Consider the following 26875-nt stretch of genomic DNA (forward strand, 5'->3'; position numbering starts at 1 on the left):
ACCATTCTTGTACCAGCAATCCCAGAGCTGGACCCAGCATTCCAGATGGGATCTCACCAGTGCTGAGTAGAGGGGAAGGATTACCTCTCTTGACCTACTGGCAAGGCTCTTCCCAGTGCAGGCCAGGAAGCTGTTGGCCGCCTTTGCCACAAGGGCACATTGCTGGCTCACAGTCAGCTTGCTGTCCACCGGGACCCCAAGATCCTTCTCTGCAGAGATGCTTTCTAGATGGTTGGCCTTAAACTGCTGTTGCATGGTATTGTTCCTCCCTGGATGCAAGGCTTTGCATTTCTCCTTGTTGAACTCCATGAGGTTCCTCTCTGCCTAGTTGAAGTATGACACAACCCTCTGGACTATCAGCCACTCTTCCTGGTTTTGAATCATCAGCAAACTTGTCCAGATCAATAATAATGGTGTTAAACAGGATTGGACCCAGTACTGATGCCTGGCGTACATCACTACTGACTTTCTTGCAGCTGGACGTTGTATGACTGATCACAACCCTCTGGGCCCAGTTGTTCATCCAGTTTTCAGTCCATCGCACTGACCACTTATCTAGCCCATACTTTGTTGACTTGTCTATCAGGAAGTTATGGGAGATAGTGTCAAAATCCTTGCTAAAGTTGAGATAAGCAACATCCACTGTTCTCCCCCCATCCATGAACCTCATCAACTCATTGTAGAAGGCTATAAGGTTGTTCAATGAATAAATAGTGCTGTATTTGCAGAATGTGAACTGATCTTGTTCATTCAAGATGTCGTTAGTGTCATCACGTTAATTTTCTAATGTGCAGTTTCTGTCTGAAGAGAAAATTGTAAAATCCCTTCTATGAATGCTGTATGAATTACTGTAAAACTGTGAAAAGACTGCTCGTTGTAATAATTTTTTTAATGCTTTGGAAAGAAGAAAACACAGGGGAACACTTGCTGCAGACCAAACTCCACACTGAAAAGATTATTTAGAATATTTTTCTGTTTCAGAGCTAAAGTCCCTCAGAGCTTTCCCTTAGAAGATTCCCTTCCCTACTCTCCAATTTAAATTGTGAGAAATTTAATATCATAATGGTAAATAAGGTCACACATTTTCCTTAGGACTGAAAAAGCTACACCTGTCCTGCAAAAATACCTTCAGAAGATCCTAGTATCAGTATGAAGTGGTGAACACTGCAGTGTTTTGTGAAGAAAATGACTGGAAATCTGGTCTGATTAACACTTTTTCCATTGTTTGCATTGCTGTTAATTTAATAACTAAAAAAATAATAATAATTTGAAATTCTGGTATCAAAAAAATATTGTTATTTTGGTCTCACAGCTCACTGCGGGCATAAACTGGGCATTTCCATGACCAAAGGGATACAAAACTGCAAAAAAGGGTCTTACAGAGCTGGAAAGTGGACCTGTATTCATAATTCCCATACTGTTTCTCTGTACTTGCTCCCTTTTTGGATTTGAATGTATGTCATGTTTCTTGAAATGCTGCTTTTAATATCTCTGTAATAGAATATGGCTCAGCAGGAGAGAAATAGTTACCCTCTATAATCACTGACAGGTTTTACCCATTTTTAGTCATTTTAATATTGCTGTTCTGCTGTTTTCTTATTAATTTCAACCATTTCTTATTACAAGTATTTCTGTGTTGCTGCATTATCATTCCAATATTGCCATCGTTCAGTAAAAATACGCAAAGTCTCATCTACTTTGGGATGAAAGGGCAGAACTTAAGCAGTATTACTAATGCCATAAGCACACGTAGAAATAGGGCATAACTGCCTCAGTAGTAGACACCATGAATGAGGGGCTCCTCCATTCTTGTTAACCAGAGCACTGGTCCTGTTCAGTCCAGGACTCCTGTTGGGCAGTCTCTTCACAGTATTACTTGAAGTTGCTTCCAGTACGTGATTCTGTAAATCTTCTGTTTCTTTAGCTCCATTTGATACTCCCACAGTGCCTGTGCTTGTGGGTAGGGTGTAAAACGATTTCTTAAGAATAAAAGTTTGTGCTGCACTTTAAGTTGCAAACAATCCCCTGCATTTCTCCACTGTTGATGATACCATTCATCTGTACTCAGCAATACTGAAGCTCTAGCATAGGCAGGCAGCCACATCCTCTGCTGTTTTAAGTAGCATTCACAGGACCTTCTCTCATCGCAACTACTTAAATAAGTGCTTATAATAAAAGCAGCAGTTAGTGGTCCATCAATCATAGAATTTCCAGTGATGCTAGCACTGCGGAAGGTGAACTGCTTTGGCAACAGTAGGAGATCCCAGTAGTGTTGCTGGAGATGCTTAGAGGTAGTGCGATAGCTCAAGAGCGAGTTCAGTGCTGTGCTGAGTACAGTTGAGGGAGTCTTTTTCCATGCAGAACCAAGCCTGAAAGTGACAAAGATACTCAAATTAACTGCAGATTATTAAAACTTCACCCAGGGCTACATCCAGGCATATTGGTTGTATGCTGTGAACAACATTCTGCGTGTTCCCCTTTCACTGATAAATAGTGGACTTGAGTCTCTGCCACTGTTTAATTTAATGCCTTTTCTCAGTACTAAACTCACTTCGCAAAGATGTTTTCCACTTGCCAGATGGTTATTTTAACTAGGAAGTGTGTTACTTCTATCGTGTGTATCTCCAAAAGGCTGATTTCCATAGCTTATATGTGGTTTAGAACACTTCAACTCAGTGGAAAATAAACTGTTTTTTGAAGTGGTAAAACGTTGCTCTTCACAAAAGGGCAGTCTCACTCGACTTTGTGGAATTATTGCTGTACACAAAATCTGGCTATGGTTAGGATAAGTACAGTGCATTGCTTTCTAGGACACTCATGAGCCTCTGGGCACAGCAAGCAGTAGTGGAGGCAGGCTGGGTAGATAAAGCGAGCAGAGCCCTGCAGCAGGACCAGGGGAGCTGGCTTGAAGAATGGTCACAGGCAGCTCAGTCCTGTCTTCTGTGCACCTTCTTCCTCTAAAACAGAGGCAATAATACCTATTTAATGTATTTGAAGATTTTCTGTTGACAATTCCTGTGCGAGAGAGAGATAATTTTTATCATCTTCAGGTGGAGTAAATTGACTTTAGTTCAGTCAATGCAGCTGTAAAGCTTTAACTAGAGTTGGATCCAAATCTTCACTGTAGGACTGTGCAAGTGATTATGAAATTTCTATTATGGAAGAGATTCTTGAGGTGAAATTAGGGTTTGGATTGTGACACTAAAGGACAAGACCCTCCTGATCATATTACTTTTAGAAGCCTAGGATTAGATTTGAAGTGGAAAAGACTGTTTTGGGGTGAGATATTGTTTTAATTCATTATTGGTTTTTTTTCAATTCTTATTTTATTAGGATTGTCAGGGGATTTCTTGCGTTCTGGACGATACTCTGCTCATACCATCAATGGTGCCTGGTCACCCTGGTCTCCATGGTCTCAGTGCAGTCGTGACTGCAGTAGAGGTATACGAAATCGCAAACGGGTCTGCAGCAATCCTGAGCCCAAATATGGGGGACTTCCTTGCCTCGGCCCATCTCTAGAGTACCAGGAATGCAACATTTTGCCTTGTCCAGGTAAGAGTCAACTGAAATGAGAGAAGTCTGTGAAAATAAAGTAACTCATCTTCAAGGCTATAATTTGCAATAGTTGGTTTGGGTTTTTTTGTGGGCTTGGGGTTTGTTCTGGGTTTTGAATAAAATACATCGCAAATTTACCTTTATAATGTAAGTGGATTTGAGTAAGTTATGTCAGTCAGTTTATCATCAACAGTATGAATAGCTATGTCTTTTTTCACTTGTGAGACTGACTGTAAAAATATAATTTTAATAAGTAAACTTATGAGAGAAAAAAACATAAGAAATCTGGTGAGACATGAGAAATCTGTCCTGGTCTTTATTTAAACTCAAAATATAATTTTCTTCACAGTGGTTGCTGGCATTAAATCTGCACTAGCTTTTGAGTGTAGAGCCTCCAGCAAATAAGGTTCAGGACTGATCACCAACCTAGATGGCATCTCAAGTAGGCTATAAAGGTTGTTCTTGGAATCTTGAGCTTCTCCTTCATTGAGAGTTGTTTTATGATTCTATAAAAAGGATTACAAGTAGAATATATGTTTTCAGGAAAGTACTTTGGGTTATAAATCATTGTTGTATCTTAGACATTTGGGGAAAAAACAAATCTTGGTTTCAGTCACCTCTCACCCTTCATAAAACAGACATCCAAATTCAGAGGCTTTTGAGCTTTGCAGAGGCTTTGTGGAAAAAGAAAAGGGAAGGATGTAGGAGAACACATGAAGAAAAGAAATTGCAATTGGCATAGGAGGTATGAAACAACAGAGAGGAAGAAGGATAATGACTGAGAGACTCAGTTCTTTCCAACAAGTAAATTTAGAAATAAGTTTTCATCCATCTTTAATTGTATTAATTATGTATAACAGTGCTGCATATTTTATTATTGAAGACGTGGAGCTTTTGGTATTTATTCAAGTGTGGACTTGAAGGATTGCTATTGCAATATACATATTACATATGTATATTACCAGAGTAAAACATTCATGTGTGTGTGTATTTATCTATGTCTATACATATCCATATGGTTACAAGTTAAAACTGTGTTCCCTAAATCAGGGACGTGTTTGTTTTTTTTTTAATATGAGTGTTTCATCCAATCTTATTGTTGCAGTGCTTTCCTTAAGCTTTGTAAGCCTTTTGACAGTCACTGTCCGTTCTCTGCATCGGAATGTAAGCAGTAGATCTGTGCAGAAGACAGGGCTTCCCTTTCAGGAGGACACAGTTTCTTGAAAAACGACTTCCGTCTTGAATTGCACCTAAGTAATATATTTTGGCAGATATCCCACAAACCCAGCAGCTCTGTGAGCGCTCTGGCTGCTCAGTGAAAGTTAACTTCTCTGCAGTTTTATGGCTAACGGGAATAGTAGGATTGCTTGGCAACTTGAATGCCTCAGGCAGCCTCCTGAGGCATTCAAGCCTTCAGCTCTCCTGCTGGTGGGTCAGATCCAAAGGGAGTTTCTGTTGAAGATCCCTGCTTCAGTCTGGGTGAAAGCCCATTGAGCCATCAAGGTTCTGAAAGAGGCACTTGGGCACGAGCCAGCACTTTTCTTGTGAAATTTTCTTGCTGCATCCAAGTAACTTTAGATGCTCATTGTGTAGCTTCTCTATCTTCAATGTAAGCATCTGAGCAGATCAAGGGAAGAGATTATATGCTTCTTTCTGAGCTTAGAGGCATGATCAGTGAAAAGTGGCCATGTTTTCTACACCAAGCAGTGTGAGAGGGAGCTTGAAAGGAATCAGCAGAGAGCCAACAGTTGGCAGAGTATTATAAAACTGTGGCCCAGTTCTCCACATTTTCACAGCCATAGTGCATGCTCTAATCCATTAGTTCCCGAACTGCAATCATAAAGCCTCGCTTTTCTTGAATAATAACATTAAAAACAATTCTGTTTCAGGTGGCTGCATTGTTTGTAAAAAATTTTGAAGGTTGACAGTAATGCGTTAGGTCAAAGATTTAGGAGACCATTGTACTAACATGTGCAAGCCTCCCCGGGGATGCACGCAGTAGGTGAAGCGAGCTAGAACGTAGCACCTCTTCATCAATTCTGTCTTCCCTTGCAAAGGGAGTCCCTCTATGAGACACTGCCTTCAGCTGCTTTGGAAGCAGGTGAATGGTGTGGTAATAGCTAACAGCTCTGCTTACAAGCTTTAAGATATATGATTGTATTGCCATACTGTAGTAACTGAATTATATTCATTAAATGGGCCCAGATTATCTGTAAAAAGGGTCCAGGTTTGTTGTTGCTTCCTAAATTGCCGTTGATTCTTAAATTAAATGCGATCTTGAATTGTGTTGGATTTTTTTCAAAGTTAAAATAAGTTAAAGGTTTTAAGAAGTGGTATTTTTAATTAACTCTGCAGCTGGTACACTGTTATATTTCTTTGAAGGAAATTGTTCCAACCAGTAGAACACATAGTTATGCGGACATAAGTTTGATGTAGAGGCCCTTGTTGTTTATGAGTTTGCCAATAGCCAAAACTAAAATACAGGAAGTTGTAGGGCGGAACTTTAAATTGTGCTTTATATAAAAATTATTCCCTCTTCTGCTGTCTCTGAATTTGAAAATATTTTTAAAAATCAGTTGGTATAAAATGTGGTGGACCTTTCTGAAGAAAGACTGTCCTAATGAATCTAATAACTTTCTTCAGAGACAAGTTTCATTTTTCTTTTTAGTGCAAAGTAAATTTGAATAAAGATGTAGAGCTTGAATGAAGTATTTAGATGTACGATAGCCTGTGAGGAATCGCAAAGTTCCTCAGGTGCAGGACTACTGTTTGCCAGTAATTAAGAAGAAATGCAAGGGGCTAAGCCAGATCTCAGTTAAATCTGAAGGGAAAACATTGAGAGCGGTAGATGTAATTGATTGTTTTGTTTTCTTTAAGACATGGGAGAGTAAAAAATGATTGCAGAATAAGGCTTATCCATAAATTAGACCTGTGTATAAATTTGTAGAAAGGGAATAATTTTTTATTAGAGAAGCATACTGATGAAATTGAATTCTCTCCTTTTTTAATGAAAGTCGCAGAAAGTTAAATTGGTGGGTAAACATGAACATCTCTTACATTGACATTCATGAGATCTCATCAAGTAAGGGGAGACATAAACAATATATGGGTGAAGAGCCTTTGGTCCAGTCCCACGCGTACAAACGTGGCAGACCCTCCAGCAGGGAGGGTAAAAGAAACCATGGTTGGATCACTTTTCAGCCTTCTTACTAACCAGTGTGGTAGGCATCAAAATTCATTTCCTGGGTGCTTATATTTAGGACAGCTATATAAAGTTGTTCTTACCATAGCTATCCGAGTGAGTTTCTAAAAGTCCCTGTTAGGCTTCGATCACGCAACCTTAGCAGGTGTTTATGAGAAAGGCTGGCGTAGGTGCAGATCTCATCGTGGTATTGACTGTAGCCTCCTCACATGGACTAGGCTATAGATGGGGTTTCAGGGACTGAGTAGGAGTAAACACATCAGGCTCTTCTTGCCACTGTGAGCATTGAGGAGGAAAACAGGGACTCTGAATAGTTCATTCTTGCCCCTGTAAGTAAGTGAGGTGCAGACAGAACGGCTGAGGAATGTGAGGAGATTTTGTTCTGACCTCAACGTGAAAGGCTGAGGGAATTGGGTCTTTTTAGTCTAGAGAAAAGAAGACTGAGCGGGGATCTTATCAATACTTACAAATACTTAAAGGGAGGGTGCCAGAGGGATGGGAACAGTCTTTTTTCAGTGGTGCCTAGTGATAGGAAAAGAGGTAATGGGCGCAAACTTGAACATAGGAAGCTCCATCCAAACATGAGAGGGACTTCTTTACTTTGAGGGTGGCAGAGCACTGGAACAGGCTGCCCAGAGAGGTGGTGGAGTCTCCCACTCTGGAGACATTCAAAGCCTGTCTGGATGCTGTCCTGTGCAACCTGTTGTAGGTGACCCTGCTCTGGCGGGGGGGGGTTGGACTAGATGATCTCCAGAGGTCCCTTCCAACCCTGACCATTCTGTGATTCTGTGATTCTGTAATGGCCATAGTACGAGAAATAAAAATGCAATAAAGAAGAATTTGATGCTTTCTAAGATTTATTTGAGCTCCCTCAGGGTGAGGACAGCTTCACCTGCTCCCTGCCCTTACAGAGCCATTTTGTTACAGTCCAGTCCCATCATTAGCCTTTCAGAAATATTCTGGTTAGTAGGAAGATGGCAGCCATAAAGAAGCCTTCCTGCTAGTGGAGGTTCAGGTTCTGCTTTGCTCTCCGGTCTGCTTATTGCAGAGGGAATCAAATCCTTATGATGTAAAGTGCTGCAAAAGATGAGTGATGGAGAAATATACCAAGCAGTGCTTAAGTCATACTGAAAGTCAATAGACTTTAGGCTTCTAAATCAATTAATCTGGGCTCAGTGTCATCCTGGAAGATACTGAGTGCTCTGAGGGACTAGCACAATGAAAAAGCTTATGGAGCTATCGAGTGTACACGGCTTTCTTGTCTCGTTAAATGTCTTACAGCATCATTTTAAATATACTTATTAATATATTAATAGCCAGTAATGTATGATTAAATGTGCTACAGGATCCCAGAACTTTATACTGAAGCCATCTAGAACCTGCCTTCAGCAGCTACTATTAAATCTTTCTTGAGCCTGCAGGGGAGAGAGAAGCAGAGACATTTTTCCCGCAGCTTGTAGCAAAGTAAATGGACCACTGACATGTGGATTGATATCAGTCACTGGGCAGATTACTTTTCGTTCATAGTATTTGAAGGCTGAATATATAATAGTAAATTGAACAGTGCCAGAAAATTGCCAGAAATTGTACCCAGGCCTGGGAATATGATTTCTCTGTACAAGCTTTAGAATGATCCCTGATACAATTTTGCCTTTGACTAACTCTCACTTTCCCAAATAATCTGTAGAAATAGTTTGGGAGTCAGTGTAGGGTAAGGCCTATTCCCAGTACTCAGTTTCCATGTGGCCAGACTGCTTTGAGGGACAGAAGAATTTGCACTATTATCTTGCACTAGCAAATTATGCTTTGGCCCTGTGCCTCAGTTCCTTTTTTTATGGCTCAGAGATGTGGTGAATAGAGTTGAGCTGGCAAGCACTGAACAGCCTCAATGACTATGGAAAGGATCTGTGAATACTGGCTGACGTTTCTGTTTTCTTTGAGTTACTAATATGTGGTCAATATGAAAAGAAATGAATCCATAATCAGACATATTAAGGTTTTGTTATCCTTGGGGGCTTGCGAGATATTTACATTACGAACAGAAATAGATGATGAAGAGAAGCATTGTTTGAACAGTAAGTTCTGCAAATTTACAAAAATTGCAGGAATTTACTAACTTAAGATTTGTTTCCCTGAAAATAATAATAACCAAATGTAAGGAATTCTGTCCTAGTTCACAATATTACATGTCTTCAGTTATTACCGTAGAAAAAGACAACCTTTTATTCAGTTTTGCTTTGTTTTGTTTCTTGTTGCCTTCTCTTTTATTCTTTTACATATAGGGGCACTTGGCCGATGTGCCTTAATTAGGAGTTAAAAGCATAGCTACATGAGCGCCACTGAGTAGCATGAGCTGCAGAAGTTCTGTTCCCTCTTCTGCTCAGAGCATAGTGGTGGATCAGAAGGAAAGGACAGTTGCCTTTTATTAGATTTGAAATTCTGATATTGCATGACAATATTTGGGGAATTTATCGGTTTCAAATTTTTTTATAGTAGTTTTAGTTTGGTTTAGTTACGACATTTTGGGTGAGAAGAACTGAATAAATTCATATATCACCAAATATGCTAATAATAATAAAGAGTTTCAGATACACATAACTCCCTGAAAGACTGCTTAAGTTATTTATGCATGCCCCAAAGCCAGTTATTGCTTGGGTTTTTTTCTTCATTATTGCTTTTTTTTCCTCCTATTTTTTTTCCCTGCTGTCATACTTGCCCACAAGGAAACAGGAATATATTTAAAGGAATGGACGAAATTTATCCTGCAGTCACTTAATAAATCAGGGGGTAAAATTACTCTGCTGCAATAAATCTTGTCTCTGAGGCTGCTGAAGACCATCTTTCCACATGCATTGATCTCTCTAGGCTGCTTCTGTGGCCAGTGAGGAGAGGACTGAACTGCCCTTTGGAAGCAACTCTTGCTTTTCTAACTTAAGAGTCTCAGTTACAGACTTAAACCCGGGTTGATCCTTAGATTTTGTTGTTGTACTTTCCTTAGAAGCATTCGTTTGCCTTCTGTGTTTCTGCACTGCACTATGTTGACTGTTTGTTTCATCCAGTATTGCTTTTATGAATAAAAGGTATCTGTAGCATCACAGAAGCAAGACTTTGCCTTTGCAAACAATGATGGAGAGAACTGCTCTTTCCCACATTGAAACATGCAGCAACATCCCACAGGATTAGGAAAAACCTGTAGGGTGTGATGTGGAATGGGATGATCCCCAGGTGTCTGGAAGGGAGCAGTACTGTCTTGGGTCTGTAGGCTGCCAAAGCCCCTGGATTCAGCTTTTACTGAGCCACTGGGAAGCACACAATCTGCATTTCGGTAGGTGGAAAGGACTGCTACCCCTCTATTTGTACTCCTTCATGCATATAGAATAGACTGGCCTCTCAACATTTTTTATTCTCTTTTGCTACACTTTCAAAAAGATGAACATGAGAAGTTATAAACCTAAAGGCATACACAAAAAAACCCAAAGATTTTCTTTTTTTCAGTTGTTTAAATTTGAAATGAGACCAGACAGTATATGAAAGAGTCTGCAATCCTATCTGTGTTCTCATGAAGGCAGGTGAGGACAGTGTGTCTGCCCGTGCTTCCTTCCACTCTCTTGTAAAACCCAAAGTGCATAGCAGGGTATCCAGTTTACTTAATTGTCTCTTGGAAATTCTCCAGTAGTGTGGATGTTTCATCATGCCCCCAGGAGATCCCATTTCTCTACAGGGTTTGTCCCTAGTACATCCTCTTCCCTATGGGTATTTTTTTCATTATAGTGAAGAAATATTTATTAACCACATCAACAGCCAGTAGGCAAAAAGTTGCTCGCTTTACTATAAAGGAAAGAGCTTGTTCGAGAGCACACTGCTAGCTGAAGGGTGCCTTCTTCCAAAAGGGACCAACCTCAGTAATTGTCAGAAAACGTAAAGACTCTTTCTGTCTTTAGTTGTGGAACTGCTTTAACGACTTTCTTTTGTCCAACAGCTCTACAAAACTGTTATGTAAAGAAACTGTAGTGACTGGAACTTTCCTTGCAGCTGTGTATTTTTCCTCCTATAAGGAAAAGAAATAACATTAAGGACTCCATGACAAAAGGAAAAAAAACCACAAAAAACAACCAAAACCCAGATGGTGCTGTGTTGCTAAGCAACTTTAAAGAAAGATGAAAGAAACCACAGAGCTCTATTTAGGTCTTGTAAAAACTCAAGCAGTAAATACTCACTCCTTTGATCTTATTTAACCATGATGATGCTTTATCATCCTCTGTTGCTGAGAAGGAAAAGTTCTGGGGACAAATAAAAGAGGTAGTTATGATAGTCCTTGAAAGGCCTAGAGATTTAGGATGGCAGCCTGTGAGTAAATAGTCGCTAAGAAAAACAGTTACAATTACACTGTCCGGCTCAACCATGATCAAATCTGACATTGCCTATTACATTATGTCTGTCCTTTCCCATCTTCCCCAGACCCACTTCTCGCTTTACATCTGAAGTCTTATAGTACAGCCGTGATCACTGCCGTTGTGGAGCATGGTGACATTCCTGGATGTCACATAAGTCTCTGTATTCTCGGAGACCTATAGATAGACGGCAGATGGCAGTTTCAAATGCATGCGCGTTTGTAAATTCTCACTGTGGTCCATTGAAAAATAAGTAGAAAGTGTTGGGGGTCACTGGCTCCATCACAGTGAACAAGCCACAGGTAATGTTTCCAGACAATTTATCTTCTGTCTAGGCAAACTCAGGATGTCATTCTGCTTTGTGGAGGTCTATACACTTCAGCAGAATGCCTCTGACTATTCACTTGAGCTAGTCAAGGAATATTTTAAATTAAAAAAAAAAAAAAGGAAAAAAAAGGGAGTATCTGGAAAGGTAAAGCCTTAATATTGCATGAAATGAATAGCTTAGGTAACAGCTTCTGCTTTTATTTGACATAATTTTTTAAAAAAAAGAAGGAGGCAAGTTCTGAATAAAAGATACCATGTCTTGAAATTGTTATAAAATTGCACAGTATATTTCACCTGCACTGAAGACAAATAACCTGTAGCTTTCATAGATATGAGCTTGCATATTACTACGTTAACAGAGTTATCTCAGGCAAAAAGACGTATTTGTTTTCCAGTGACTATATGAATAAAGAATAAGTCAAGCACTCTACAGAGATGCAGTATTTATTTATGATAGATGGTATAAAACTTTCTCATATCTAGATGATTTGGCTGATAAATATATCCTGGAAAAAAAGTAGCAATCATTGAATTCCTTAATAATGGAAATAATTTATTTAAGTGACATACTTGGAATATAGTACCAGATTCCATGAATCCTGTCTGTCCAATCAGGCTATTCAGAGGCCAGATACATTACTTGCGAAAGTTTTTTACAACTATTGTTCTTAGCAAGGAAGTGCCCACTCCATGCTTTCTTGATTTTTAGGATAATGTTGCAAACAATACAGAGAATAAAATGTTATATATTCAACAACTTAACTCACAGGATTAGTTAAGAGCCTCAGGTATGCACTAGTGAATTACCTGTTTGATTAGCAGTTGAGAACCTGAGGGTATGCTGTATCTGAAATTACATTCAAAAATGCATGTATAAGTTTTAATATCAAAATAACCACATTCTTCTAGCTCATTTTCTCACTGTTGTAACCTTTGCATAGAAATCATTCTAGTCCACTGACCAAGTGCATTTGTGATATAGAGTGCCACCAAAACAAAATGAGTATTTTTTTAATGTTCTGCCTCTCCATGTAAGAGAGAATTTAAATGCAAACATTACACAGATATTTTCATTGTAAGTTAATTTTTTTCAGATTCGGAGCCTCCTTTTTTTGGTAAGAGATAATTATGGAATAGCATTTCAATAAACCAGTGGAAACTGGTTTACTTCTTGAAAGGCTGTTTGATTAATTGAACAGAAAGGATCAAAAGGAGTCATTTTGAAATGCTGGATGAATGTTTTGGAGATTTCAGTGACAATCAGTTATTTCAACAAACCATGAAGTAAAGTCTTGCAAGGAATGTCTTAAATGAAAGCACAGTAAAAAATGTGTACAGAAAATGTGTACTTAACCTGTATTTTTAAAAGTAAGCAATAATGAGTTTCTGTCTTGTTTGGTAAAATGCCCACTGCTGCTGTGAGTGATGGGAGAAAAAAAGGCAAGTCTTCTACTCGGTTTAGAATCCTGTCATAAAGCAAAACTTTACTGGCACATTGCCTTTATTATACTTAGGGTCTCATCTATTAGAGTTGGTTGAATTACACACTATTTCTTGTAATTATTTGCAGACACAGTAAAGCATTTCCTTACTTAAGTATTAAGAAAGCAAGTGATAACATTTTAAATAGAGGTTTGAAAAGAAATCCATTTTTTGTAGGATATGAAAATTTTGAAAGTTTAGGTTTGGGTTTGGTTTTTTTCCCACCAAAAAATGAGAAATGAACAAAATACTGAGATTCTTTGCAGAGAGAACGCTGTCCCTGGGAGAAGTACATCTGACTTTGTCAGGTGGCTGCAGATAGGAAGCCTTTGGCAGATGGGCTGCAATATGGCCATAAATGCCAGAAATACATCCTGGAGCACTAGCTTTAAGAACAGAGGCTGCAAAGGAGCCAGTCCAATGCAGGTAATGAGGCAAACTTTCATTTCGAAGCCTGTCCAGTGACCGTGTGTCGAAAGCCAGGTGAGAAATGGGGCTCCCCTGAAAACCAGCCTATAGTTCAGAGGAACCTTGTGAAAGTCTGGACAACGGTTTGACATACTCGAATCAGTAAACACTAATGGGAAAAAAAAATTATTCTTCAACAACCTGTGTTTGAAACTTCAAGCGGCAACTCCTTTTTGTCATTCATCTGTTGCTTTTTTGAACTACTGCCATTGTTCTGCTGCTGGCATCTATGCCAGAGCTACATGAAGATCGTAACATATTGGCCCCTCCAACCCTACAACTGTGTTAGATCAGTTGAAGTGGGTTGTAGGGCTACGACAATCTCACCTGGGCTGTGAAACAAAACATTCCTCAGTCTCTCTCTTGGTATTATTGGGCTAAGTTTTAATTTATGAATAAAAATTTATTTTGAACTTATAATACTTCTGCTAAAAAAGCCTTGGTATTTTATTTCCTCAAAAGTGAGAAGAGAGTTTTGGCCCTAAAGCTATTATGGTACCCACCGAAAGTATCTTATATGGATGAGTAAGTTTCTTAGATTTCCTAGTACCAGGAGCTCTTAAAATATGTAAATTGAATTGCATTGTGGTGAGATAAAATTTGTAGGCCTATATTCAGTGGCGCCTAAAAATGTCCAATAATTTCCGTAGGCTGTGAATTAGATCCACAGTATATGAGAAAGATGGGTTCGATCATGTCATGTCACACATTAACTTGGAACAATATGATATTTTTTGTTTTTTCAGTGGATGGAGGCTGGTCTTGTTGGTCATCTTGGTCAAAGTGCTCAGCAACGTGTGGAGGAGGGCATTACATGAGAACCCGCTCCTGCACAAACCCAGCACCAGCGTACGGAGGAGACATCTGCCTTGGACTGCACACCGAAGAAGCACTCTGCAACACACAGCCGTGTCCAGGTATGGCAAATCAGCCCCTGCAGCTTTGTTGTTTGTGTGCCACAGAATAAGGCATTCACAGTTAGGCAACATAATGCTCCTTGATCTGTTATTTAGGAGCAAATCATTTCTCTCCCTTATTAAGTGCACAATCAGCTCTTACATGCTACAATCACAGTAAATCAAGTAATAGCAGGATATAGCTTACAGGATACCACCTCCTCCCTCCCTCTTTAAAAATTAACATTTAAGTTACCAGCATCTGGGGCTCGATAAACTAAAGTTGTATAATATTTGAAGTGGATTATGGAAACAGCCTGGAAGACTTTTAATAACAATATCACAAAGAAGTGCATTTGTTATAACACTAAACGTTCACAGCAAGCAAATTGCTGAGGTTAATATTCAACAGTATGTGTTATCACAAGCTCCTTCAAGTAGATTAATGTTTGCCCTGTTTTCATATAAAACACAGAGCAAACCTTAATTCTCTTTGTAAAATACCTTTTTCAACTTTGGATGTTAAGGAGCAGAGACTTCATCTTTTTAAATGACTGTGGAGTACTTTGTAAATGAAATGTGTCAGCACTCCTGATAGTTGTATGATAGTATGGATCATGACTTTTCGGAAACTTTGACTCTGCCTTTGACACATATTAAAAGAAGCTATTTTTTGGTGAAATTTAAGTAAGAAGTAGATACTAAAACCACACAAAACCAGATAAAAATCATTAGTGAAAAGCCAGTGGGGAAATTTGTTTTCATTTATTGCTGATTAATGGATTACAGGCAACGGCAAAAAGAAAATAAGCAGCTGTGATGCCACATTATATTACTTGCTGCACTGAGAGCTTCGAGTCTTCAGGTTTTCTGCTCATATAATGAGGTTGTGCATGTGAAGGCACAAGCCCCACACGTTTGAATTTATGGATTCTATTACCTGTGCTGAACTACATTTTAAGTTAATTTCCTTTTCTAGGCCCTGCATGTCTTGCAGCAGAATAAAAGTACCTACTTTGTCAAAATTAAAGCAGATGCAGCACTCTGTATTGTGTTAAAAAAAAAACAAAACACCACAGAAATCAGTATATGATTTGATTTTTCAAGACAAACAGTGTATAATTGTATGTAGAAATTACATAGCTGCCTTGGGATCCTTAAGGCATCTTCAGAAGGTCAGAACTGGTGCATTCATTGTCCTAGTATTGTAGCTATTTCTCTTGTTGTGCATTTATTTTCTACTGGCGTTTTTCTGGAAATGACAGTTTGCAAACATTTATAAATAATCTCTTCATCTTATTTTGACCTGCTTGTTACCTAAATTTTGGAGTAGCTGGGGGGTGGACAAGGAGGAGGTTGATTCATTTTGGTTCAAGAAAGTGAAAACTTTTATAAAGCAATAGAATTTCAGAGGCAGAAGTGTATTTCTCACGTTCTGTGGCGTTTTATTAATATTTCAATCTTACCAAAAATTTGCCATAGGTTTTTGAAACAACACTTCATCAACTAGCTGTGAGAATGGCCCTTGCCTCATGTTTCCGATGTAGATTTCAAAACTTGTTTTTACTGCTCTTATTTCACATTGGTGTGGGACAAAAAATAACAGCAGTGCTACACATGTCAAGTTTGGGCGCACTCCTGAATCCCTGCAAAGCCATTTTCTTTTGGTGAGGACCATGTAGCCAGTGGTGCCTGCTTGTGCCGATCTGGAAGTACCATTGGTGACATTTGCTGCTTGAGTGACATGTTTAATATAGGAAGGGAATAATAGTGACACTTGGAATCTAAGAACAACCAACCAACACAGAAATGCATATGCAAAAATGGAAATTATTTATAACGTTTCTTAAGTTGTGAAAAGAGTAAAGATTTCTTGGCATTTGAAATAGTACTTTTTTTTTTTTCTTCCCAACAAAATTGGCAGAAAACTAAAATTTCTGGAATCCTGATACTGAAGATTTTTGAGGATATGGAGGGTTACTGAAACTATGCAAGTATGCACTTAAAACAGTGAGAAAGCCAACAGAAGAAAGAAAAATAACTGAGCTCTGTCTTATACAATACATGTCAAACTCAGAAGACTGCTATGAAGGAAAGACTTTTGCCTGAATTGTAAAAAAGCTGAGTTCAGTAAACTCACAGCACCTCATGGGAGTGAGATCAATTTGCTTCACTTAAGGGAAGTGTTCTGAGATCAGAGAGTCATGAAATAAAAGTGTCTTAATCAAAACTCCATAGGCAGAGGAAGAAATATAGAGAAACAATAGAAGATAGATAATGAACTGAATGGGGAAGAGAAGGTGAGAATACTTGATGAGATCTCTTCTATCTACAGCAAACACGTGGACCTGAAATAACAAAAGCTAAAAAAAAAAGCAACAAACCTCTCTGCAAGATACTACTATTTTTGCGGTTAAATAAATATCCTGTGTCAGACCTGGAATACATACTCTTATAGCTCTCATTGCTACTTGTCAGGTACATAAATAAAAGACAGTATCATTGTCCACCCTAACGACCTAGACTGGAATTAACTCCATGGCAATCACTCTTCCAGTCACCACTGCAGAATCCCCTCCAGCTTCTCACTTCCACACACAAAGGCCGTGGCAGAAACCAAAGCTGTAATACGTCTGTGACAAATTTGCCATCACAGTCTACATTTCAGAGACTTTTGCCAAAGCCGAACCGCCTTTGTTTTGTCACAGTGAAAGAGTTGTCCTCTACTAGTTGGTGGTAGCTGGGGATGAGACCTTCTGTCATAATTCAGAAGTACAGGCTATTTCTCTCTCACTCGGTGTACTTGGAGCATTTAATTGCAGCACCTCTATGTGTGTCCCTCTCTGCTTTTTGCAGACAGCTGGTCCGAGTGGTCCGAGTGGTCCCCCTGCGACTCGTCTGGCCTCCAGTTCCGCGTTCGTCAGTGCGTCATTTTGTTTCCCGTGGGCAGCCAGTGCACGGGCAACACCACGGAGAGTCGAGCCTGTGCTTTGGACTCCAACTTTATACCAGGTGAGATCAGCCTGCTCCTCGAAGGATTAGTGAAATCTCTCAAGGTCTCAGGAGCGAGGTGTAGTATCGTCCCACGCTGCACTGTGCGGAGCTGAGAGCTGGAACAGAACTTGCTTTCTGTCAGCCGAAGCGTGTTGGTCTCCTATGTAGAGAAAATGTTGTCAGATCTTGTGTCTTCATGAAAATCTGCCTTATGGCACCAAGTGCTGTGGAGGTGTCCTCACTGTCACCACCTGGGACATTGGTTAGTCACTGTTACAGCATTCTGCAGGTCCCTCCCTTCCTACTTGGTAGCTGAGTGCAGGGATTGCTATAGAGAGCTAGGAGGAATAGTCTCCTTTTTACTTTAATCCAATGGGTTTTGAGTCTTTAGGGTTATTAGGGAAACATTCCTCTAGGTTTTGTGATTTGCATATACAAAAGTGGGTGCTGTGGTAGTTAATCTGGAAATCATTTGACAGAATCCTCTAAATTAGTAACTGCTTAGAAAGGTAAATACTATTAACTCAGGTCCTTATATCCCTCATGACCACTAAGTACCCAATGGATAGTCACGTCATGTATTATTCTATAGCATTTGTCAAAACTGATGACTGTATTCTTTGTTTCTTTTTGGTGGCCACATCAGTATGGGTGGCCACATTTCATTGCTGTTAGCAGTCATCTTTCCGACTGTGTACATTAAAAAAAGCTAGCAGTCTATTCACAGACAGAGAAATTTACATTTTAATGTATCATTTGAAATGTAATTATGTTTACTCAGTGCAGCAACCTGTTTTTTCTGTAACTATGCAGTACAATATAGTACAATATAACAAAGAAATCAACACATTTAAATACTGTTTTTGTGGATGGTGCATAATGCTTTAACTCCCAAATACTATTTTTTCCTCCAAAACCAATGTGAAAAATGTCAATGTGAATGCAAAAACTCCCACATTGGATTTTTCCCTTTTTCTCAGGCTTTTGAAGCAGCTCCATTAATATTCACATTCTGTGAATCCCCTGCTTAATCCAATATATGCTCTACATCTTGTTTTGGAAAGTGGGCATTTTCAGAATCTGAAAGGAGCCACCTCTTCTCTCACTCTTTTGGTTTGTTTGCCACTCCTCCTCAAATTACCCATATCACAGCAGATAAGGTCGTGTCCATTACACTCACCTTCGGCAAACTAGCTTGCTTTCTTGGGATCGCTCAGCTCGCTTTCACTCCTCCAGGTCCTCCAACTTTCCACCTCTACCACTCAACCTCTTCTTCTTTTTCTAATTCACCTCCCACCTTTCCCCAGCTAGTGTGCTGGTGTGTCCACCTTCATGTTGTCACCTCCTCCTCCTGCTTACCTTAGCTCTGTTCCTCTCCAGAACTTAGTATATAGAGTGGTTCTGGCAGAGTACAAAATTACTCCTTGTCATTGCTGCTGCTGTGTTTCCAGAGTTAGTCCTAATCAACATTACCTTGCAGAGCTTTATGGTTTCCTGGTTCGTTTTTTTCTGCTTTTTTTTTTGGATTGTGAATTAATAGTCTCAACCACACAAAGTATGCTCTCAGCCTTTAATTCTCAGTGAGAGTGCTGTTTTGTCAGGTCTGATACTTTCTCATTTTGAAACTAGTTAGTAATGATTTAGCATGTGAGGAAAGGTAAAAAATTGTGATTTCTTTAGCAGTAGCTGCATGTAGATTATCTTTTGGCAGTGGAGAGCCTAATCTGTTAATTCCTTGTACAGAAGGTATTGCATACCTGTGGCCATCACTGCTGTCCTCCTCTGGTCTGTTTTTAGTTCTACTGGAAACATCCTTAGATGGGAAAACCAGAGCTGCACACAGTGCTCATGGTGCAGACAACACCTGGATTTATAAAGTGCCTTAATGCTGATATCCTGTCCTATTCAGTATCGCCTTCTTGGTAGTACCTGGCATTTGGTTTGCCTTTTTGATTGCTTCTGAACACTAAGCTGGTATTTTCACGGAACAATTTGTCATAACCCCCGGGTCTCACTCGGGAGTAGTAATGGTCATCATTTTATATGTGAAAGTAGGATTGTTTCCTCTGTATGTATTGCTTTACACTGATCTACATTCTGTTTCATTTGCTATTTTATTGCCTAGTTTTGTAGGGCCTTTCTGGAGGTCTTCACAGCATGCTCTTGTCCATGCTACCTTAATTTTGTATCATCAGCAAACTTCAAAACCACATTCGCCTCCTGCTTTTCTAGCTCTTTGCTGAAAAGCCTAGGTCCCTCCATTGGAAGAACTGAGCACATAGTACTACCCTGTTTTCTGTCTTTTCCTTCATCTCCCATATCTACTTTGTTACTTGGAAAAACTTTGACAAGGATCTTAAACACTTTTTTGAAATCCAGGTTGACTGTGTCAGTTACCCCAGCCATATCTACATGATCATTGACCCTTTCAGAGAGGTTCAAGAGATTTGTAAGACAGGACTTCCCTTCACAGAAACCATGGTCCTGAAAGAAAGAGTGGGAAAAGTTGATTGCCAACAAACTTTTATTCAATATTTATTCAGAATGTTTCCAAAATGGTAAGCATACAGGCTGGAATTACATTCAGTAGTTTACCATTGAGACCCATGAAATTGGCAGTCTTTTTTGAAGATTTGTAAATTCCCTCTTTTCACATGAGTGCTAGATGTGACTTCTAGAAGTAACGGACCCATTTGAACACAAGATAATTAAACTCTCATTAATTTTACTATTCAGAAAATCAACACTTTCTCAACATGCTTAAACTCCACAAAGAATGTTTTCGTGTGTGCTTCATCTTTTTAATTCCGGAAATGTTTTGAGGCAAGAATTAAAAATATGTTGCTGCATTTGCTTGGGAAAAGCAAATGCAAACTGCTGTAGGTGACCCTGCTCTGGCAGGGGGGTTGGACTAGATGATCTCCAGAGGTCCCTTCCAACCCTGACCATTCTGTGATTCTATGATTCTGTGAAACTAAGGAACCTGAAGATGTCATTCGACCTTTTTGTTAATTCTGTCGCATAGTCAAAACCTTTTTTACTTTGGATTTGTAGTGAATGTGGTAGAACAAATTCTCAAATCCTTACTGTGTTAATCAAACTAGTAGTTGTCTGTAATATTTTTTTCTCCTTGGCATAAGTGATTTATTTATTTTTCTAGAAATAACAGTGGCACGATCCAGCAGCATAGAAGAAAAACGATGTGGAGGTAAGCTTTTCAGCTTTAGATGTGTATTAACTGCTGAAATATTGATTCCCCATTTTTTCCTTTTGTTTCACCTTTTGCTCTCTCTTAGTTTTATTCTCCCTTCTAAATGCTGCATTTTCATTATTTACAGTTGTGCAGAAAAAGAGATGTAGTTACTACAGGATTTCTCATTAAATATCCATCTGCCATTGCTGACCTTTGAGACAAGAACGTGTATTACTGGATGTTTGTATTTTCTTCTTTTTCAGTACAGCAGTCAGCTTTGTCTCAAAAAGAAATTCCTATTATAAGCTAGTTATCTGTAGGTCAAAATTTGTAAAGTTGCTCCACCTTGTTCAGAATAATAATTTCACAAACCTCTTTGGGACTCCACATGAATAGCAGAAAGCCAACCTGCCAACCCCTCTAATAGCTCTGACTGTATCTGAGACTCATTTTCAGCTTTGCTGCCAAAGACAAAACTAAAAAGTAAAAAAAAAAAGTTCCATTCCAAAGAGTCCTGATGCTAGCAAAAACAAATTTTGAAAGAGAAAACCGTTTAAAAAAAAGGTAAACAACAAGAAAAAGAAGAAGAAAAAGGAAAAATGACTGGGTTTTTTTTTTTGTGCTGAGCTATCACGCTTAGTCTGTGTCGTCATGGTAATAGCTCTGGCCAGTTCTAGTATTCTTCCAGGCACAGATAAGCTGCATTTTTAACCTAATAAAGGACAATGAAAACACAGGGGTTATGCAAGGGTACTAGTGTGCATGGTAACTTGTTATGGGAGCCAGGATAACGTGATTTGATTTTTTTCTAATTAGCAGTGTTACTCTGAAAACATTTTGCCAAGTTCTGCAACGGTGGGAAAATCTCATGAAAGCGTAGAAGGATATTTCAGTGATAATTTATATACTGGGCCAGTCAACCTAGTCAGCTAAATATTAGTTTGCTTTTCTGAATACCCAGTAGGCATGTAAAGGTCCCACTTTAGGCATTTGCGAAAAATGGGACCCATATGCTGGCTCATTTTTCTGGATTACAGTGAAAAAGGTCTAACAGATGCCTTTCAGACTAGTGTCAGTCTTTCAGTTTAAAATATTTCATTTGCACATTTAGGCAACTAAAACCAAATTTTCATTAAGGCTAAGATGAAATTTTCAACATGAACTTCTCACTGATACTTCTCTCCTGATCAAAAAACACAGTTCCAGTTTGAAATAACAATGAAAAACAGTGTAATTTGTTTATTTCGAGCTAATCTTGTTGGTGCCACATCTGACCTGACATCTCTGTTCACGAACATCAGGGGACAATTGTGCTTTAGATTCCTTTCCACAGTTTCACGCAGCAATGAGCTCCCTCACTTTTAATCCTTGCGTAGGTGCTGAAGGTTTCCCATCATCTGATCCCATAGTATCTTTGAAGCATAGAACAGACAGGAGAGTGCTGGGTTCTGAGTTGTTGACTTTGCACTCTCTGGCTGCTGTGGTTAAAAGCACACTGAGACTCTAAGGAGTCTCCCTTTCTCCCCTTCCTATTTTCCCCTGAAGAACTACCGTTTCTTCCTCACACGCACACACACCCTTACATATAGACAGAATTCTGAAGGCTGCAGAAGGGATCCAGTTGGCCATATATCAAAGATTCAGAAACAGTGAGACCCAACAAGAATCAAGGCAGGGGATGGAAAAAATGTATGCTGCTGCTTCTGGGACATGCACCAAATCAAAAGGATACGGAAAACATTTTAGGGAAAGCAGGACTGTGATTCAAAGATATCAGCATTTTGTTAGTTCTGCCACAAGGCACTGTGTGTAAGAGAAAGAACTAGAAGAACAGCAGAGGAGGCAATACTACAGGTCACTGAAAAAAAGCTATGTGTGTACATTACATAGGTAACCTTTATATAACAAGGCTTTGTTATACGGTCTGAAGAAAAAATTTGCTGAACTATCCAAACATACAAAAAGCAATTCATTCATCTGTTAGTTGGGCTCTGAACTTGTTTAAGCATCTTTCAAAAATCTCAGTCTTAATACTTAGAGAGATGTATGGGTATCTAAGATTCTTATAATGATCCCTTTAGGGAAATACAATGCATTTGCTACCGTAGGGATAAGCCATTGCAGCTGAGATGTTTCTAGGAAACATATGACATTTCCCTTATCCTTATTTGAATCAAGCACTTGTCTACATTTTTCTCCAAGCTCAAGCTTTTATTGCTACTTCCTTAAAAATAAGACTGTCTTCTGCTCTCCACCCTGCAGAGTTCAACATGTTTCACATGATTGCAGTGGGATTAAGTAGCTCGATACTTGGTTGCCTTCTTACCCTGCTTGTTTACACTTATTGCCAACGATATCAACAACAGTCCCATGATGCAACTGTCATCCACCCGGTGTCACCGGCCCCTCTCAATACCAGCATTACCAACCATATCAACAAACTGGACAAGTACGATTCTGTAGAAGCCATCAAGGTGAGAAGTGGGTTGGGAGCTCTATCATGCACAACGTATATGGCCCTAGGCAACGGTTCTGCTGTATCAAAAGGATTCTACTTGCTAGTTTTCTGCAGTGGTATTTGGACTCAAATTATGCTGATTGTTAATGACAAAAATAAATTTCACTTGAAGCATTGTAATTACAGATCCATTCCTTTGTCAATCCCTATTACACAGGAAGTTAAATTTTGTGTGCGTGTATAATTTATACAGCAGCAGCCTTTCCTGGAAAAAAACAAACCACTCAAGTTTTGTTTTGTGGGATTTTTTTCCCCAGTTGTGTTCCCTAGTGGCTTGTTCAAGAAGGAAATAGGGCCATTAACAATCATCATGACATATATTGAAGATAATCCTTTGGCTCCAATGATACAGTGTCAAGGGCACTGTTCATCTTCCTGCACTGTGTTTGTACAGGAGATGAATATATTGGTATATTGAATATATATACTGGTGAATATCTTCTGGGTCAGACTCTCAGCTAGTGTTCATACTCAAAATATTCTGTAAATGAGCAGTACAGATTTACATTAGCTGAGAGCCTGGCATGATATCTTTATCATATGATCATTTTTCCCAAACAGCTATTTTCTTTTTACAGCCTTTTAGAGTAGCTCTTCTTTTCAGACCCACTGAATTAAAGAAGGATGAGCATTCTGAAAATACCTAGCTCAGTGTCTTCAGATTACACAGTTTATTCATGCAGCTGCAAAGCTTTTTGTAAATGAGGAATTTTCCTAAATCCTACCTGGATAATCGTTTTTAATTTCTGCATTTTTCTTTCTAATTAAAGACATTTTAAAGAATTTCAAAGTCTAGATTTTGTAATCAATGGTGGAATATGTACCTAATTTGAAGCTTTTCCAAATTCCACTAATCATCTCTCTGGATAGCTACAGAAACAAACAAACAAAAAAAACACTTTGAAAATTCATACTCTTAATACCCATATAACTTTTTAAAAAAGGGATTTACACTCTAAAGACTTTCAGACTTTTGTCCTACATATTGCATTTTAAAATCAAGGAATTAATGCAGTAAAAAGAAAATAATTCTTATTCAGTAAAAGATAATGAGTGAATCATTCTAATAAGAAGAACTGAATATGTATGGTTAAAAAGTATTTTTAATCATAAAATTAGTTTTATAATACTGGGGGGGGAAATGCCTGGCTTTACTTTATTGAGTAGCAGTGCTTTTTGTATGAACATTATGTAAGCAGCTACATGCAAATGCCAGTTTTTGTAAATGTTCAGGTTTTTCTCAATACATTTTTGACTGACTTACTATACATAGGTATTTGCCACAAAAATTGCCTTAGTGAAAGAGCACCTAGTTGGGTACCTTTCTTCTGTCCTTCCTATTTTCTTATCTCTTCCTTTTTTTTTTTTTTCCCCCAGGCATTTAGCAAAAACAACCTGATTCTGGAGGAGAGAAACAAGTACTTCAATCCACATCTTACAGCAAAGACTTATTCTAATACCTATTTTACAGATTTCAATAATTATGATGAGTACTAATGGGCTTGTGTATTTTCTGGCCTCCTGTAACTCCCCAGTCCCCAAGGCCTGTGCTACTTGACTGCTCATGTGATTGAGGCTTCAGAGATGAAGCTCAGAGACATTTCAAGCACGATCCAAGCCATCAATGTCCCATTGCTGCCAAAAGCCCAAAACACCTGTTTGTGACATGACATTTTCTTTGCAGAGTGCAAGGTTGGCCTTCAGTGTCGGGTGCAGCTATAGCCCCTCGGTGTCTCTGGACCACTCATGAGGATTGCATCGCTTCACCCAGTTTCATAAGCTTCCAGTCAGAGTTCTCTAACAAGCGACTGAGTAATTCCTGAGCTTTAAAAAAAAAATAATATTACCCTGTAAAGCTGCGCCAGGAGTGCAAATCTAATTTTCTTTTTAGGCATTGTCTTTTATTTCCATGAGGTTTGAAAAGGGGAGCTCTGCTGTCAGCCACGGAGCCCTCTGTGCAGTCTCCTGAAGCTCACACCACCAAAAAGAGCTCGCAGGGTGCTGGGAACAACGATGAGAAGAAATGTGGTGGTTTAGCGATGCTCTGCGTCAGCTCTGGGCTCTGTAGGGCTGATCTTCCTGGGCTGCAAATCACTCTGGCTGCAGTTCAGCTGTTCAGAGTGCGGAGACTAAGGCTGTACCAAGGGACACGATCTTGTAATTAACCCAGAAAGCTACAGGGTTGGTGGTTTCCCGCTGCGAGCCGAGCCCAGTCACATAACGCCTTCACCTGGTTCGGTTTAATTTTTGGGAGGGTGTGGAAGGGCATGTCCCGGAGGAAGGCCGAGGGAGGAGGGCAGATAGGAGAGGCACACCGGAGGGTTTTTCTGCGTGTCATTATTAAACCAGCCTTGCTGCAGCACGGGGGCTTGCACGAGTCGTGGCATCCCAAAGGCTTTCTCTCCCCAGCACGCGCCTACAGGACCCCGCTGGTCTCTCTGCTGTAGCACTCGCCGTCAGGCCGGGCGCAGAAGGGTACGACTTGCACCACGTTTTGTGTGCCTTCTCAGGCTCTCGGGGATACGTAGGCATAATCATAGATCTGCTTTTCTCTTTCCGGCTTTTACTTCATATACACGTGTCTGACAAACAAAGCTGGCTCCGAAAACGCAGATGTATTTGCAAAGCGTTGTCTCATCTTGCTGCCGTGTCTGACCCACACTAGTCAGGCCCTAGAGGAACATTCTTATGGTGTTTTAAGTGATTATCTTCTTGGACTTCATTGATGTAAATATTTAAAATACTGTTTGAGTTTTAAGTTATCAGTTTTAATTCTTTTTGTAGTGGCAGGTGAGGAAACACAAAGGATTTTTATACCATTTTTCTTTGTTCTGTCTGTCTTCACCCACATTCATGGCATTGTTATTTTTGTATGTGAAATTCCAGATGTATAACTAAAAAGAAAAGGTCAGGGATTTGGGCCAGATTTTCCAGAGTACTTAGTAGTAAGGCAGCATTTGCTATTCTCAGAAGTTTGTGAAAAGAAAGCAGAAGTGAATATTAAGGATTAAAGAATTGGGCTTTCATTTTTTTGAGCATGTTAGATGCAAAGACTATTTCACCAGAATATCAGGCAGGTATGCAAGGAGAAGCAGAGTGAAAATGTTTCAATTCTGTGTTTTGAGCCGTTGATCATTAGGTTATGCTATGATAAGCAAATAGAGAAAAACATGTACAGATTAGAAAGATTCAAAACTATGTACAAAAAAAGCAAAAGATGGCAAGAAACACTGATCATGTGAGACAGCATTTGTGCACCACTTTGGTGGTCTAGTCACTTACCTAGCAAAGGTAAACACCGTATCTAATGACAGCAATGAGCAACATTTTTTGAATGGGGATAGATCTGGATGTAGCACTATGCTTCCTATCTTCGTTCTGCAGTAAAAGGAAAAAATGCAAAGCAAGTGGTCTTTGAAAATCTGTGCAGCAAAGTGAACGCACATTTACGAAAATAATTCAGATCAGCCGCCTGTTTTTTCCAGCTGAATAGTTCTCCATGTTACTGACTCAGTCAAAAGAAAGTACCCCACCCTCGCACCAGTCTATCTTCAGAAAGTGTAGTGATACTGGTTCTCTATAATTTGTGACTTTTTTACTGTATATTAGATTAGGTTTTCCATGAAGAAATTAGCTGATTGCCCTTGAGTAAGTGGAAATTTTCTCTGCAAGAAAATTCAGTGAAACAGATAGAGGAGGAAAAAGCTCTCCAAATCATAACCGGTCCAGTATCTTAATCACTCTGTTCATGCCAAAAGATAAAATTTTACATTTAAATAAGATAAAGGAAATAAAGTCTATATTGCTGCCACTGCCAAGAAAAAGCAGCACATGCAGATATACACATAT

At 39.3% G+C, this 26875-nt stretch overlaps 1 protein-coding gene across 1 annotated transcript in view; it reads left to right on the top strand.

Annotated features, from left to right (window-relative positions):
- Window positions 1-25007, top strand: part of SEMA5A (sema domain, seven thrombospondin repeats (type 1 and type 1-like), transmembrane domain (TM) and short cytoplasmic domain, (semaphorin) 5A) — a 239068-nt gene extending 214061 nt beyond the window's left edge. The window contains exons 16-21 of the mRNA XM_009883755.1: window positions 3334-3552; window positions 14172-14342; window positions 17178-17333; window positions 20476-20523; window positions 22771-22982; window positions 24404-25007. Coding sequence (XP_009882057.1) covers window positions 3334-3552; window positions 14172-14342; window positions 17178-17333; window positions 20476-20523; window positions 22771-22982; window positions 24404-24523 — 926 coding nt within the window. The 3' untranslated portion in view covers window positions 24524-25007. The remainder of the gene's footprint in view (window positions 1-3333; window positions 3553-14171; window positions 14343-17177; window positions 17334-20475; window positions 20524-22770; window positions 22983-24403) is intronic.
- Window positions 25008-26875: the final 1868 nt, after the last annotated feature.

Source organism: Charadrius vociferus, unplaced genomic scaffold, assembly GCF_000708025.1.
Source record: "Charadrius vociferus isolate BGI_N301 unplaced genomic scaffold, ASM70802v2 scaffold103, whole genome shotgun sequence".
NCBI classification, from domain to species: domain Eukaryota; kingdom Metazoa; phylum Chordata; class Aves; order Charadriiformes; family Charadriidae; genus Charadrius; species Charadrius vociferus.